At 41.3% G+C, this 16,487-nt stretch overlaps 1 protein-coding gene across 2 annotated transcripts in view; it reads left to right on the top strand.

Moving 5' to 3' along the window:
- The window catches only part of Bdp1 (transcription factor TFIIIB component B'' homolog Bdp1), a 186,334-nt gene that overhangs the window by 111,034 nt on the left and 58,813 nt on the right, over positions 1 to 16,487 (top strand). For both annotated transcript variants that reach the window (XM_068378561.1, XM_068378562.1), the window contains one exon: positions 6,252 to 6,455. In XM_068378561.1, coding sequence (XP_068234662.1) covers positions 6,252 to 6,455 — 204 coding nt within the window. The remainder of the gene's footprint in view (positions 1 to 6,251; positions 6,456 to 16,487) is intronic.

Genomic DNA, 16,487 nt, shown 5'->3' with positions numbered 1-16,487 from the left:
GCCGCTGGATAGTCTCTAAGCATGAAGTCGAAGCGACTGCACTGTTCTGTAAAAAATGTTCACGTGTGGTTGTTATGAGTAGATCTGGTCGTGGAGGAAGCTCGCTCGGTAAATCTACTAGAAGTTGCAGGAGGTCCGGAAACCACTTTGCATGATGCCATAGCAGAGCTGCAATGGTCATCAATAGATCTTTGGATGTTCTGATCTTGTTGAGCAGTCTTCTTTTCAGACAGAACGGGGGAAATGCGTACACGTTGATGTTGTGCCATCGTTGTTGACATGCATCATGCCATAGAGCTTGAGGGTCCGGGACTGGAAAACAGTACAGCAGAAGCTTGCTGTTCAGAGATGTTACGAACTGGTCTACAATCGGGGAACCCCTCAAAGTCAGGACTGTTGGCTATCTGACGATTCAAAGACAATTTGGAACCTGCTATCCAAGTCGCTTGGCTCATATTGTCCGTGAGCACATTCCTCTTGCCTGGAATGAAGCAAGCTGATAGAAACATTGAATGTTCTTCTGACCATCTGAAGATCTTTACTGCAAGATGGCACGGAGGCTGTGAAAATGTACCGCCTTATTTGTTTATGCAAACCGCTACTGTGGTGTTGTCCCTCATCAACAACACAGAGTGGCCTGCCAGCAACTGTTGGGACTGATGAAGAGCTAGGTATGCTGCTCTCATCTGTAGAATATATGTGCTGGTACCTTTCTGACTCTGACCAAAGGCCAAGGATCGTGTGATGCACCAAGTGAGCCCCCCCCCCCCTTTCTTTTGATGCATCTGTGAAGAGCATCTAATCCGGAGAAGGGATGAGAAGATCCTGACCCCTGCGAAATTTTTCGTCTGCCATCCACCAATTCAAGTCCGTCAACTGATCCTGAGTAATAGGAACTCGAGTGTCCTGTGGATCTGAGTGTTGGTTCCACACAGACTTTAGCTGTCATTGCAGGGATATTATCCTGAGGCGGCCATTTGAAACTAGATGGAGGAGAGAGGTTAGGTGACCTAACAGACTCAACAAACGAGAGGCTGGAAGAACTTAATTTCTGAGGAAGGGTGAAGCCATATCTCTCAGTCTGTGTACTCTTTCGTCTGATGGGAAGACTTTCTGTTGGATGGTGTCTATTATCATACCGAGGTATACCACTATTTGAGAAGGTAGCAGTGATGACTTTTCGAGATTTATCAGGACCCCAGATCCTGGCAAAAGTTGAGAAGCAAGCCTCGGTGACGAAGAAGGGTCGTCGCCGAGTCTGCACCATACGATCTCCGGCCTTTGGTCAGAGTCAAAAGGTACCAGCACATAAATCTTCTAAAGATGAGAGCAGCCTAACTAGCTCTTCATCGGTTCCAACAGTTGCTGGCAGGTCACTCTGTGGTGTTGATGAGTTACAACACCACATTAGTGGCTTAGATAAACAATTGGAGCGGTACTTTTTCGCAGCCTCTATAACATCTTGCTGTTAAGATCCTCAGATGGTCAGAAGAACATTCAATGTATATCAGCTCGCTTCATTCCCGGCAAGAGGAATGGGAACGCAGACAATCTGAGCAAAGTGACTCAGTAGGCTCGGAATGGTTTTTGAATCGTCAGATAGGCAACAAAGTCCTGACTTTGTGGGGTTCCCCGTCTGTAGATCTGTTTGCAACATCTCTGAACAGCAAGCTTCCACTGTACTGTTCTCCAGTCCCAAACTATCAGGCTCTATGGCATGATGTATTTCAACAACAGTGGGACAACATAGATGTGTACGCCTTTCCCCCATTTTATCTGATGAGAAGACCGCTCAACAAGACCAGAGCATCCAAAGATCTAACGATTACCCGTGTACCTTCACTATGCCATTACCCAGAGTGGTTCTATAAGATCTACCACACGCGATCATCTTTCAGAGAACAGTGTAGTCCCTTCGACTTCACGCTAAGAGACTATCCAGCGTCTCCTCTCTCAGAAGGGCTTTTCATGACAAGTTACGGAAAGAATGTCCGGTTACTTGGCGTAACTCCTCACCCTCCGTCTACCAGGCAAAATGGAGAGGCTTCTGTGGTTGGTGTCTTGGAAGGAATATCTCTTCACTCGATTCCACTATTCCAGTAATAGCGGAATTCCTTGTATACCTTCTGTCTCGGTGGTGAAAGGCTATCGCTCAGCCTTAAGCCTCACTTTTAAGCTGAAAGGAGTTGACATTTCCTCTTTGTTGGAGCTTTCTTTACTCCTAAGGAGTTATGAGATCACGTGCCCTCAGTCAGAGATTAGGCCTCCTTAGAACATAGTTTGCATCCTAAGATCCTTAAAAGGACCTCCTTACAAACCATTATGCCATGGGACTGACTGGAACCTCACTTTTGAAGAAAAGACGGCGTTCTTGCTCGCTTTAGCCTAAGCAAAGAGAGTCGGCGCACTTCATGGCATCTCGTATGACATCGCCCGTGCAAGGGGATGGGGGGAAGTGACACTCAGCTTCGTCCCTGAGTTTATTGCTAAGACTCAAAATCCTGGGGTACTGGACCATAGATTCGGGCCCTTTCAGATTGCGAGTCTCCGTTCTGTAACCAGTGACCGAGATCAGTTGTTAATATGCCCAGTGAGGAGTTTGAGATATTATCTTAAACGCACTGCAGCAACATGGCCCCGACTAACATCTCTTTTTGTTAGCTCAGGGAGAGTAAAGAGGAAGATCACTAAGAACACGGTCTTCTCCTGGATCCGCCAAGTTATTAAAAGAGTCTTGGCTCCTGATCCTCTTCCATCTCGCTGACCTAGAGCCCATGATGTCAGGAGCATTAGTACATCCTTGGCATTGAAACGCAACTTCTCCGCGTTGCAAGTATTACAAGAGGGCGTGTGGAAGAGGCAAACTACTTTCACAGCCCATTACTTGAAAGATGTGACCCACAGGAGACTCGATATGTTCACTATTGGTCCTGTGGTGGCTGCTCAACAAGTGGTTTAAGAATACCTCGGGCTCCTAGATGGACAAGTAGCAGTAGGTTGAGGGCATTGGTTACCCAGGTTAAGACTGGGATGAATAAGAGGTTGTCTGGCTTTTCCTTTCTTCATCTTCCCCTCCCTTGGGGTACAGCACCACGGGTCCCTCTGCAAGCTGGCTTCATTCTCTGCAGGTAATTATCACTTCCCTTGTGTAGTCTAGTATAATTTATAAATTTATAGACTGTCCACATCCCCATTGCTTTCTGTGAGATAAGCAATGGGAAACGTTTTATTTTTCATATATATAAACAGGTGTTTATACAAGACAACAAACTATTACACTGAATTGTACAGGCCGCTATTATACTCACTTTGTATGTTTTAGCGAGGTGTTAAAGTTTTCCCTAGACCACAGTCATATATATACTGTACTAGGTAAAACCAAGTCAGTGTCCATGCCAGACTTAGAACTTCCTCCCACCTAATAGTGAGTCATCCAAACAAATAACAGAAGGTTTGTTAGTATGGGAACAAATGACAAATTCGGAGACAATTTGTATTTTTCCCTAACTAATACAAACATAGAGTTATTTATATAAATTGGCCCACCATCACCTGTCCCCCAGAAGTCCTGCCTGCAATCAAAAGGGACGTAGCTCATATCTGTGAGAGTATATGTAGAGGTGGCTGGGTGGCTCAAGCGGTTAGGCAGGGTTGCCATCTCGCACTTTTAAGTCTAATAGCTACCTTCCAGCTTTGCCGAAAGATAATTCAAATAAATAACTCCAGGTTTGTATTAGTTAAGGGCAAATTCAAATTATCTCCGAATTTCATTTTGGGGCGTGTATTTAAGAATTTGTACTAGAATGAATAGTAGAAGGAAGATTGAGAGAGTTGATACTTATACATTTATGAAAGGAACGAGGACAATGGATGATATCTTTCTAGTAAGAAAAGTCCAAAAGAAATATCTAGAAACATTAGACTTTACATGTGTTTTGGGAATCTTGAAAAGTTGTATGACATGCTACCAAAAAGGTTAGTCTATTGGTGTTTGAGGAGAGTAGCACCGGAGAAGTTGGTAAGATTAGTGAGGATGATGCATGAAGGGCAAGACTCACCATACAGAAAAAAATATTTGGAGACTAGACATTATTTATGGAGGTTGGCCTCCATTAGGGATCTGCACAAGTCCATTCCTGTTCCTCCTCGTTATAATTTAGATACTGTGTTACAGAATTAAGAAACAAAAAATTGTTGGAACTGATGGTTGCTTATGATTTAAATTTTATAGCATACACAAAAGAAGAACTGCAAGATTGAGTTTTAATGTGGAACAGAGCCCTAGAAAGAAAAGGATTGAAGGTGAACATTGGAAAGAGAGCTAATAATTAGTAGTAGAAAAAGACGTGAAGTAATAATTTAAATGGAAAATGGTACAATGGTGAAACAGAACAATGATTTTAACTACATAGGATCAATAATAACAGAGGAGGAAGCTACTGAAAAAGCAGTGAGACATTGTGAAAGCATGATGGGGAAAATGGAAAGAAGTAACCAGTGTTGTTTTAGACAAGAAAATTCCATTAAGACTGAAAATTAAGATTTATATAACAGTTATTAGGCCCATACTATTATATGGGTAAGAAATGTCGATACTTACAGGAGAGAGGAAGGAGTGTTGAAAAGATTATTATTAAAAGGAGATTAACCAGTCCAATGAGTCTTGGTTGGCTTTTACAGAGCTGATCCGATTAAATTTGGGATGAAAAAATATTTATATTGATGTTGAAAAAATAAGTAAAATGAAATATATAATAGACATAATTGATAAAAAAATAGATAAATTACAAGGTAAAAATCTATGATGAATGAAAATTTAAATCTTACCTATAAAACCTATGTATGTTTATTAAAATCTTGAAAACTGAATAAATAATTTGGTAGCCTAACATGGATCAGGATCTGAAGATATTTTAAAGTCTTTAGATCCAATACACATTCAAGGTCTAATAAGTAGGGGAGCCTTTAGGTCTTCCCCAAATATGTTGGTGCTATGTGAAAGTGAGGAACCACCCTTGTCCCTAATGTAGATTTTGTAACCATGTGAAGTGCATTAAAGAACCTATCCAGTAATTCTCTAACAAAGAAGCTATTCAACCCCAGTGACGCATTCCTAAACAATTGTGAGCCACCATTCCCAAGAAGTGCTGGTCTTCTAGTTATGTTACCCAGCTCTCTGTTCAATCTGCCCACTTTCTGGTCCCTTCACTACTACTCATCTCACTAGCTTCATTCACTGTTGTCTTGATTGTTTTTACCTTTTGCAATGGTTTCTCTCCCTATGCCACCTGCTATGTTGATGCCGTTGTTTGTTTACCAGTCTGTTGCTGCTTTTATATCTTAAACAGCATATTTGATTATGCCTTTGCTTAGCTGTGAGAACATATTTTTGCTTTAATATCAGGTAATGTTTGTCAGCTTATTAAGTTGTCATTGTATAATTTCTTTTCTGTTGGATATCCAGGTTTGCCTGCTTCTTTATCCACTCCAGCGATGTCCAGTACTGCTGCTTTCCCAGTGGTACTAAAGATTTCTCTTGGGACTCTTGTAGTTTTTATACATGTTCCTCTATTTCTGCGAGCAGAAATTGCTTATCCTCTGAGAAAGGGAATCCTTAAGGAGATACTCAAGAAGTATCATATTTACCACGAGATGTTCTTCATTGTTCAGTTATCATTGGCCCTCATTTATGATTTTTTCCTTTTTCTGCTCTAGCAGTTCCATGAGAGATTACTGCTAGAATTTTGGTTTAGAACAGTGCTTTTGTTTTAGCAAATGTTTGTTAGTTCATTCTTTTCCTCTTTTGATCTCTCCATTTCTAGTATTGTGGCTGCTTCATGAATAACATGACCCCTAGCCCTGCAAAGAGAAACTATTCTATTTTACCTTGGATCTCCTTGGGCTCCACTAAAACTACTCAGTAGATCAGGAACTCTCTTGACATCATCATTTTCCTTGTTGATATTCATTTACTCTCCACTTTCTCCAATTCTATGTTTTGTGTGACAGCAATTGATTATTGTATAAAGAATCCTTCAGTTACCATATAGTCAATGCTTGTTTCTAGTCAGCTCTTGGGCTATTTTCTATGATGACTGCCAGTAACTGAATTTTAGTTTTGATAGGTATGTATTGATAAATACAATAGTAAATTTGATTAAAATATTTTGATATATATTTTGTAGACTGTAAATTGTTACTCATAATTCTTTCTTTTATTAACTAATGTATTGAACTTTGTATTACTACAGATTATGACCCAGAAGAAGACAGGAAAGCATCTCGTATTGCAGAAAGAGCAGAGGCGAAACGCAAGCGGCTAGAAATGAAACAGATACAGAAGGAAGAGGAAAAGTTGCAGAAGAAAATGCTTGTTAAAGAAAATAAAAATAAAATTAAACAACGTCAAGTTGTGATGAGGAAATTGATGAAGGAAATGAAATCCAAAAAGGAAGGTATGTCAAGCCACCTGAAATTGTTGTGATAAGCAGATTAAGATATGGAGTTTGGCACTGTCTCTTTTTACCTTATAGTTATACCAGTTGTTTCTTTACTTTGTCATTGACAGTTTCCTTAGCTCAATAGTTTTTACTTGTATTAAATCTTGCTATAGGTTTCTTTCAAGTATGGTTTGCTTGGGATGTCATAGCTATAGCTAAAGAATCTTCACATTACAGTATTCCTTCAGCTTCCTTATGCTTTGTCTTCTTCCTGTTAATTTTCCACTGCTCTATTTAGTCTTCTACATAGCTGTCTAATTTCTTTAACTTTACCCTTCAAATTTATAATAAATTCCTATCATTTATATAAAAACAAATCCTCTACTTTGCCTACAAGAATTTTAGTTTTACGGTATAACTATTATAGAAACTCTCTTACTTCATAGTGACAAGAGTACTGATACAATGGCTTCCCACTAGCAATGGAAACTTTTTGAGTATGCTATCCCTAAGTATCAATCTATTGAGGGGTGATGGTCTATTGGTCTACCAGGTTATCTTAAACAATAACTCTTCAGATTAGGGATGTAACGTAATCGGCCATGTTCATTTACCATGGAAATTGATCCAGTGCAGAGAGTTGTGATTATTTGAGTTTGATTAACATCAGATATCTTAACAACTGGATGAAGCTTTGTCCTCACCCAAATTTTTATACCATTCTGTCCTTTACTCTGTATCTGTTATCTGAAAGTAGGTATATGATAGTTCTTAAGTGAATACAAACCTTCGTCCTTTATTAGGAGTAGATTCTGGCGATAGCTGTTAATGAATATGACGGAACTCTAAACCTCTATTATGATTCTGGCTGTTAAGTTGCACAGAGGTAATCTTGGCTCTTTTCAACTGGCCTGAAGTTTTTCACTTATATCTCATTTCAATATGAATGTGAATCAACTTAGTAAAGAGCAAGCTTATTTTTAACTGGGATACTGTACTTGTTCCTGCATCACTGACGACTTGATTCCTTTAAATGGGAGTAAATCTCAGGGATGAGAGTGCTCTTCTCACAGGATCCTTGTACTGGTGAGCAACATGTCTCTTAACATGCAAGCCATCTTAACGATAGAATGCCTTGATGGAATCACTCGATTTCAACATGGAATCTCATTTCCGTGTTGAAACCTTGTGATGGTCAAGAGAGCTCTTGAACTTAAAGAAACCTCTCCCAGTTCAACTCTAAATTTCTCTCAATATTTTATTTCTGCTTCTCAATATGATTCCAACCTCCTAATTTTATAAACTTTCTTTCGTCTTGGCTAGTACAGTGGTAATGTGTTTGCTTATCATGTGCATGGTGTCAGATCTATCCCCGTCCAGGGCCGTAAGTTTAAGCTGTTTACTGGGAAGGCCACCGCTGTGGTTGGGCACCACAGTTAAGGGTTGGGTTTGCCCAACTGACGTTCTGGTGAGTATCTATTCTGATTAAACTAGAACTGAAACCAGACACCTTTACCTTTAACTCTTTTGGTGATATTTCCATTATTGTTATATACAGTATATTGTTATTATTCTTTATTTGTCCTCTATATTTGTTTATTTGGTTCTTTAAATGGCTAGGTATTTCCACATTCAATATTACTGCCTGCTCAGATGAATGGGAGAAGGGATCATGGTTGGGAAATGTTTGCATTCGAAGCTATATGTGACAGTATTGGATGACCTCGGCCATCCCGAATATGGTTTGGACCTTTTTTGGTGGAACTATTCTCAAGGGGTGGGTCATTGGAATCCAGAGGGATCCAGTCCTCGAGGTAGGATTCTCAGCTTCTGATTGGAAACCCAGCATTACAGATATGGGGAGGAGTATTCCATGTTTTTTTGTCTTAATTCTAAGAGGTGGATTTGGCTTACACCTGTGCCTATATGATTATTTTGTTGCTATCCCACAGGTAGGGTATGGAATGGACCATCTGGAAAGTATACTTTAGCTATGCTGATGGTGGAGAATATAAATTCCCTTTCCAACATATGATACTTTCTTAATGTTCTAGAGCAGGTTAACCTAGCAACCAACTGACCAATAAACGAACAAATGGATCTTTCGAGTAATGACTCCCATCCCCTGAATATGCTGACTCCCTCCCGGTGGTGTTGATGACTAATTCAATTAAGGAAAGTTCTGTTGTTGACCATGGAACTAAAAAGGGCCACTCTTCCTTTATTCAAAAATCAAGTAATTTGGCCAACACGGGGAAGCTAAGATTCCTTCATGTTACCCAACTCATTAGAAACAAATTATATTGTATTATAAATAAATAAAGCCTTTGAGTGCCTTGGTTTGATAAAAGAAAGAGGAGTGAAATAAAGATGAAAAATTGGGTTCTTGGATATCCAATAGTAATCATGATGAAGTATAACTAAGGAGTCTCTTCTACCCTTATCAAGTACAGAATAAAGTAGCCACTGAATATTACAGTATTAGAGGGAGAGAAGAGAGTTATGATAGAATCCTATATTATAGGTTGTGGTGGTGGTAGCGTACTCGTCTGGTGATTGCCAGACTGGGGTTCGAGTCTCGCTCAAACCCGTTAGTTCCTTTGGTTGCTGCAATCTCAACATCCTTGTGAGCTAAGGATTGCGGGTTAGGGGAAGCCTATAGGTCTATCTGCCGAAATATCAGCAGCCATTGCCTGGCCCTCCTTGGTCCTAGCTTTTATTGGAGAGGGGCCTTGGGCGCTGATCATGCTTTAGGGCATTGTCCTGTTTGATAGGGTATTGTTACTGTCCCTTGCCTCTGTCATTCATGAGTGGCCATTAAACCTTTATGTGAATCTCTTCCTATTTTAAGGTTGGGTTGGCTCGCTTTAATAGTTGTTCTCATAACATGCAGTTTGGCAAACCAATATGATATCGGATCGAAGATGGACTGTTGCCTGTCTTATTGAAGTGAATATCTTATATAAGTAGGTAATTGTGTTGTGAGTCCATCGTTTAGTTTGGTGATCATTTTAGGAAATGGTTGGGAGACTTTCTAACTCCTTCAAAGAGAGTTTATAATGAGAATTTTTCGTTTAAAACATTTCTTATTCAGGAGTGTGTTGTTAAGCAAGAGGTATCTGTGTTGTATATGACAACTGCTTCAACGTGAATGAAGTCACAAGCGAGTAGGAAGTTTGCAGCAGTGAGTATGAAAGGGACTCAATGTGAGTTGGCCTAGAGCCACCGCTGGCCCATTTATTGGTGTTGCTGTGTTCATTGTGATTGTTTTGCTGATTGGGGAGGGCTTGGGGCCCTAAGAAATATTTTATTTGTTTGAAGTTGATCACTCCACTTGGAATTTGGAGCCTGAGGCAGAACACTTAAGAGCCAAGGCTGTTTTTCGCCTTTCTATGTGGGTGAAAGGATTTTCTGAGATCGCAGGGCTTGCTGAGTATTTACCCAGCAATGAGCTCGGAGATCTCATTACTCTTGATATCCTAATTTCTGAACTTATTGGTTTGCGGGAAAGGTGCCCTACTGGCTCCCACTAGGGAAGGCATATCCCCCAACTTACCACCAGTAGGGGGATGCTGACAAAGCCATTGGCAGCTCTTCAGGACCAATCCCTGGACCATGGGAGTACTGCATTCAGGGTATCAAATCCCATATATAGACTAAACCCCCCCCCCCCCTCTGACTTGGACTTTGACAGCCCGACCATTCTATTTGAAGGCTCGGTAAAGGACCTCCTCTTACTAGAGTAGATATCTTAAGATGTTGGTCAGAGGAGTTGTAGAGGATGTCTTGGAGGCTTTCCAGTCTTTCTCAGCTATCTATTCTTAGTAGAAAAGCTGTCAGGAGGTTGGAGACTCATCATAGATTTGTCCCATTTGAATCTGTTTGTTTTTCAAACAAGATTCAAAATGGACTTCGTCCACTGTCATTCAGGTCATTAGGAAGAACGACTTCCTTCTGACCATAGACCTAAAGGATATGTACATTCAGGTCCCCAGCTATCCTGCCTCAAGAAAGTACCTAGGGTTTCCCTTTCAAGACAGGATTTTCCACTTCAAGATGCTATGCTTCAGTCTGTCAACAGCACCTCATTGCTTCAGTCTGTCAACAGAACCTCAGGTCTTTACTAGGATCTTTGCCAGGCTGAGACAAGGCTTCTGAGATATCTGGAGGACTGGCTTCTCCTAGCAGTCTCGAAGCCTGCTTATAAAACACACCATCTCCTCCTCAACTTCTGCAAGGAGTTGGGGATTCAACTAAATTTAAAATGGTCTAGTCTCGTCTCCCAGCAGTTCATCAGACATCTAGGCATGGATATCGACTTGGCCTAGGCCAGTGCGTTTCCATCGGCCGACTAGGTAGTAAGATTTGGCAGAGTTGCAGAAACCTTCATGGGAGGAAAATTGTTTCCTGCCTGCTCCTGGCAAAGGTCCTAGGACACCTTACCTTATTGCAGAAGTTAGTTGCCTTTGGGAGAATGAACCTTCGCTCGATGCCATGGGCTCTGAAGAGCCAATAGTCTTATACATTTGACCACCCTGCAACCCTACTGTGAGTACCTTAGCAGGAAGACCTCTTCATGTCTCTCTCCCGAAGTACTTTCTATCCTTGGATATTTCACACCAAGGGTGGGGCGCTCACCTAGGAAAGGAGCAGTTTTTAGGGCTGTGATCTCATAAAAACAAGGCCTTTCTCACATCAGCTACTTAGAAACAGTTATGAGAGCATATAATTCATCAGGGGAAGCAGCACCAGGGACCTCCCCTAGAGCACATTATGTCCATGGTCTTTCTGCACCCCTGGTTTTTTGCAAGAACTACTCTACTTCTCAGAGACTCTCAAAGGCCACTCTGTGATATTGATAAGCAGCAACTACATGGTAGTGACCTACATCTCTAAACGGAGACAGTCTGTCTTTTATGTCAATTAGCTATGGAGATGCATCATTGTGCACAGAACAACACAGTGTCCCTGATGGGGAGGGTTATCTCAGGGAAAAGGATTGTCATTGCTGACCATCTGAATTGACCAGGGATGACAGTTGGTTTCGAATGGTCTTTGCTCCCCCTAGTGGCAAAGGGTCTATTGACTTTGTTGAGTTTCCTGTCACTATATATGTTCACCCATCATCTGAACACCAAACTCCCGATGTATTGCTATCTAGTTCCGGACCCAGTGGCAGCAGTGGAAAATGCCTTCCAGCACCCGTAGGAAAGACTAGACTTTACGCTTTTCTGCCATTCTGTCTGATTGCTGAGGACCTAAACAGATTCGGAACATCCCAAGAGGTCAGAGAACGATAATAGCCCCAAACGGGCCAATAGCAGTGTTACCCATAGCTGCTGGAATTTCTCATGGAAATCCCAAGATTTGGGATTTCAGTGTTTTTTTTTATTTATTTATTTATTTATTTATTTATTTATTTTTTTTTTTTTTTGTATCCTATCTGAAAAGTGTAAGGGAAACCCTTCTGGTGGCAGTGCATCCAGTAATAGGAAAGCCATTACAAAGAAAATTAAACTGGACGTAGTGAAGTGAAATGAAAAAGGAGAGATCCCTACAAACATAGGTAGTTTGTTGGGCTTTAGTCGTTCTATGGTTGCGACTATCAACTAGGATATCTTTCTTGACTGTATCCTTTTCTTTTGCAGATGCTGTTTATCTGGGACTTACTGTAGTCCTTGTTACCAGGTCTCTTCTCACAGCAGCGTGTTGCTATGCGATGACTACATCATCATCATCTTTTTTGCTGAAAAGTTCACTGTTTTGTTTTATTTCACTTGTCTTTCCAACCCCTCACATTAGATCTTAATCCCTCCGGTCACCAATTATTTTGTCACACCCAAGGGTTTTTTAAATTGCTAAAAGGTACTCACTAAGCTTGCTCTTTTGTGCTGAAAAATAGGATTCATGGTTGAGGCTAGGGTGTTGGAAGATGAATTAAATCTTCAAAGTCTCTGCTTTCTACTTAGCTTTAGTGAGCCCTCGCTACTTCGCGGTTCGAATTTCGCGGATTCACGACTTCGCAGATTTTTTTCATAACGCACGTATATACATACAGTGATACCTCGGTACTCGACCATAATCCGTTCGAGATCCGTGTTCGACCTCCGATTTGTTCGAGTACCGAATTTTTTTTCCCCATAAGAAATAATGGTATATATTCTATTCCGTTCCCAAGCACTCGAACAGGCCCAAAATATTAATAAAACGTGTACCTAAACAACAATAATTATCTAAATGTGTATGAAATTGGTCAGAAAATCCTATAAAACAATTTTAAACCATTTACTGTACTAAAATAAAACAATTTTAAACCATTTTCTGTACTGTAGTGAACATACCTTTGAGCAGCGGTTCGATGGCATACAGGGATGGATGTGGAGAGGATGGAAGGGGGAGGTTACTGCTTGGAAGGAGAGTCCCCTTCCATGATGTGGCGGGGTAGTTCTCCTTCAGGAGTTGTTTCTCTCTCCAATGAAAGGGTGGGCAGATCTATTTCAGGGGTTTCTTCTCTTCTTTGTCTCTTCTTTGGAGGAGAAACAGGCTTTGATGTAGCAGCTTTCTTTTCTTTTGTGAAAAACTGGTCTATTGTTAATTGTTTCTTCCTCCTCTGCAGTATTCTTCGAAAATGATACATGACACTATCATTAAACATATGCACTGCCCGGTTTGCTACTGCAATTTCTGGGTGGTATTTTTCAGCAAAAGCCTGCACATCTGCCCACTTGGAACAAATTTCATTGATGAGAGAACTTGGAACATCCTCCCTTACCTCATCCTCTTCTGAAGATTCCTGCTCCACAATCAGATCCTGCTGCTGTTGTTGTTGCAGGTGCAACAATTCCTCCACAGTCAACTCGGTAGAATGGCTTTCTACAAGCTCATCAATATCATCCTTGTCGACCTCAAGCCCCAAACTCCTGCCCATGACAACAATTTCCTCAACGACATCAGTGTCATCAGAAATTACAGGGGTAGCAGTGCTTGGACCCGCCTCTGGTTGGAAACCTTCAAACTCCCTCTCTGTGACACATGATGGCCACAGCTTACGCCAGGCAGAGTTCAATGTCCTATAGGTCACACCTCGCCAAGCTTGGTCAATCATGTTAACAGAGTTGAGGATGCTGAAGTGTTCCTTCCAGAATTCCTTTAGGGTCAACTTCGTGTCACTGGTCACTTCAAAACACTTTCTGAAAAGGGCCTTGGTATAGAGTTTTTTGAAGTTTGAAATGACCTGTTGGTCCATGGGCTGGAGTATGGGAGTAGTATTGGGGGGCAAGAATTTGATTTTGATAAAGCTGTATTCTTCTTTCAAGTCATCCTCGAGACCTGGAGGATGTGCAGGAGCATTGTCCATAACCAGAAGACATTTCATTGGCAAGCTCTTTTCAATGAGGTAAGCCTTAACCTGGGGGGCAAACACTTCGTTTATCCACTCAGTAAAGAATTGTCTTGTGACCCAAGATTTAGTGTTCGAGCGCCACATAACTGGTAGTGCACTTTTACAAATATTATTTCGTTTGAACACCCGGGGGTTGTCCGAGTGGTACACTAACAAGGGTTTGATCTTGCAATCGCCACTTGCATTTGCACACAGCAACAATGTTAGCCTATCTTTCATTGGCTTGTGACCTGGCATCTTCGTCTCGTCCTTGGTAATGTACGTATTGGCTGGCATTTTCTTCCAAAATAACCCAGTCTCATCACAATTAAAGACTTGTTGTGCGATCAAATTTTGTTCATTTATGTACCGATCGAATTCCCCCACGTATTTATCGGCTGCAATTTGATCCGAACTAGCTGCCTCTCCATGCCTAGTAACACGATGAATACCTGTTCTATTACGAAACTTTTCAAACCAACCCCTGCTCGCTTTAAATGTAAATGAATCACTTTCACTGGTACTCGGACTTTTCTTCACTAATTCTTCATAGATATGCAACGCTTTTTCACAAATGAACGCTTCACTAACACTTTCCCCGGCCAACTGTTTTTCTTTAATAAATATTAAAAGCAACTTTTCCATCTCCTCAATCACTTGTGGCCTTTGCTTAGTTACCGCCGTAACTCCCGTTGCAACATTCGCCTTCTTAATCATTTCTTTATGCTTTAAAAACGTAGAAATGGTCGACTTCGCCATTCCGTATTCTACCGCTAAATCGGACACTCGTACACCATTCTCATATTTCGCTATAATTTCCTTCTTCAACTCGATCGTTGTTCGCACTGTTTTCCTCTTCTCCTTCCCCTTAACACTCATTACTTTCTTGGGACTCATTATGAAAGCTAAAAAAGCAATTAAAAGCACTGAAAATCACTAAATCACAACGAATGCTGATCGCGCGTTGTCTGAGTGACGCTCTCGAGAGAACTGATGCTTCCCGAACAAGCGAGAGTGGCCGAGATGGCGCGATCATCACAAAGCCCATGCGGTCGTCACGTGTTCGGCTGGTCGAGTACCGAATTTTTGGTCGAGCACCGCAGCAAAAATTTCTCGAAAATTTTGGTCGAACTCCGAATTGTTCGAGTATAGAGTCGTTCGACTACCGAGGTATCACTGTATATCGCGGATTTTCCGGAAATTTCGAAAATAGCTGCGATATATGAAGACCCCAAATATTTCATTAATTCCATTAATAATTAGTAATATCTGCTCTTACTGATGGTTCATTGCATTACATATGACATATAATTCAGTACAGAAAGAAATAAAACACGAAAAGAGAATGTGATCATACGATAATTCAGTATACGTAGTAAAATTAAATCAAACATGAAACGCAAATCAGATGCAGTCTGACTTTGTCATATTTGAATGGTGTAAGGCTGCTGATGGCTACTACTACAAATGTAATGGATGTGCATCTTTTCCATGAATCTTTTGTATGTATACGTACGTAGTACTGCATCCAATAATATTCTTTGTTGCATATCCTACAACAAAACAAGCGTAAAATAGCGTACGTAAAGCATACTGTATATAGTACCTTGTATTTGAATTTGTAACTACAGTACTACGTAGCATGTAAGACGGACTGTGATTGGGTCCAGTGCTGATAGATGACGAATCAGCTCCCAAGTTTTGTAATCTAGTCTGTGATTGGTGTTTTGACCGCTTCTCCGATCTGCAGCATCTTCTCGCGGCCACTTTGTTTGCCTCTCTCTCGCTGGGTAGATGCTGCTATGTTACTGTGTAACTTTAATCTGTGCTGTGCGTGACTGACTGAAGTTGAACTTTTTGTTGAACTTTCTGTTTAACCCCTACAATGGCTCCCAAGCATTCTGCTTCTACTAAGGCTGGTAGTGAGCTTAAAAGCCACCGAAAAATGATGACGATTGCTGAAAAGGTGACACTTCTCGATATGTTGAAAGAAGGCAGAAGTTACGCGGCCGCAGCCCGCCATTTTGGAGTGAACGAATCCACCGTTCGCTACATTAAGAAGGACGAGGCAAACATTAGAAAGACGGCTGCCATCACCTTTAGCAGGTCAGCAAAGCGGGTTGTTACCGCTCGTAATAAAACGATCGTCCGTATGGAAGGGGCTTTAGCAGTCTGGGTTGCCGACTGCCGGAAGAAGAACATAGCCTTGGATACGAACACCATCCGAACCAAGGCTTTGGGTTTGTATGAGAATTTTGCGGCAAAGGAACCTCAAGACGACGATGGCGACCATGCTGAAGAAGACGAAGATGATGTACATGATGAACCTCAAGCAGGGACATCCACTGATTCCCAGCCTCAGAAACAACGTTTTTCCGCCAGCAAAGGATGGTTCGCGAAGTTTCAGAAATGCTTCGGCCTGAAAAGCGTTTCCCTGCATGGCGAGGCTGCTTCCGCTGACACTACTGCTGCTGAAACTTACGCGAATGATACATTTAAGAACATTATCACTGAAGGTGGATACAAGCCCGAACAAGTGTTTAATATGAATGAGACCGGCTTGTTTTGGAATAGAATGCCGTCGCGAACTTTCCTGTTCAAAGAAGAAGCCAAAGCCTCTGGCTTTAAAGCGTTCAAAGATCGTGTTACCCTCGTAATGTGTGATA

This window comes from Palaemon carinicauda, chromosome 8, assembly GCF_036898095.1.
Source record: "Palaemon carinicauda isolate YSFRI2023 chromosome 8, ASM3689809v2, whole genome shotgun sequence".
Taxonomy (NCBI): Eukaryota; Metazoa; Arthropoda; class Malacostraca; order Decapoda; family Palaemonidae; genus Palaemon; species Palaemon carinicauda.
Note: the sequence above shows the minus strand (reverse complement) of the source record. Positions and strands in the feature narration are given on the sequence as shown.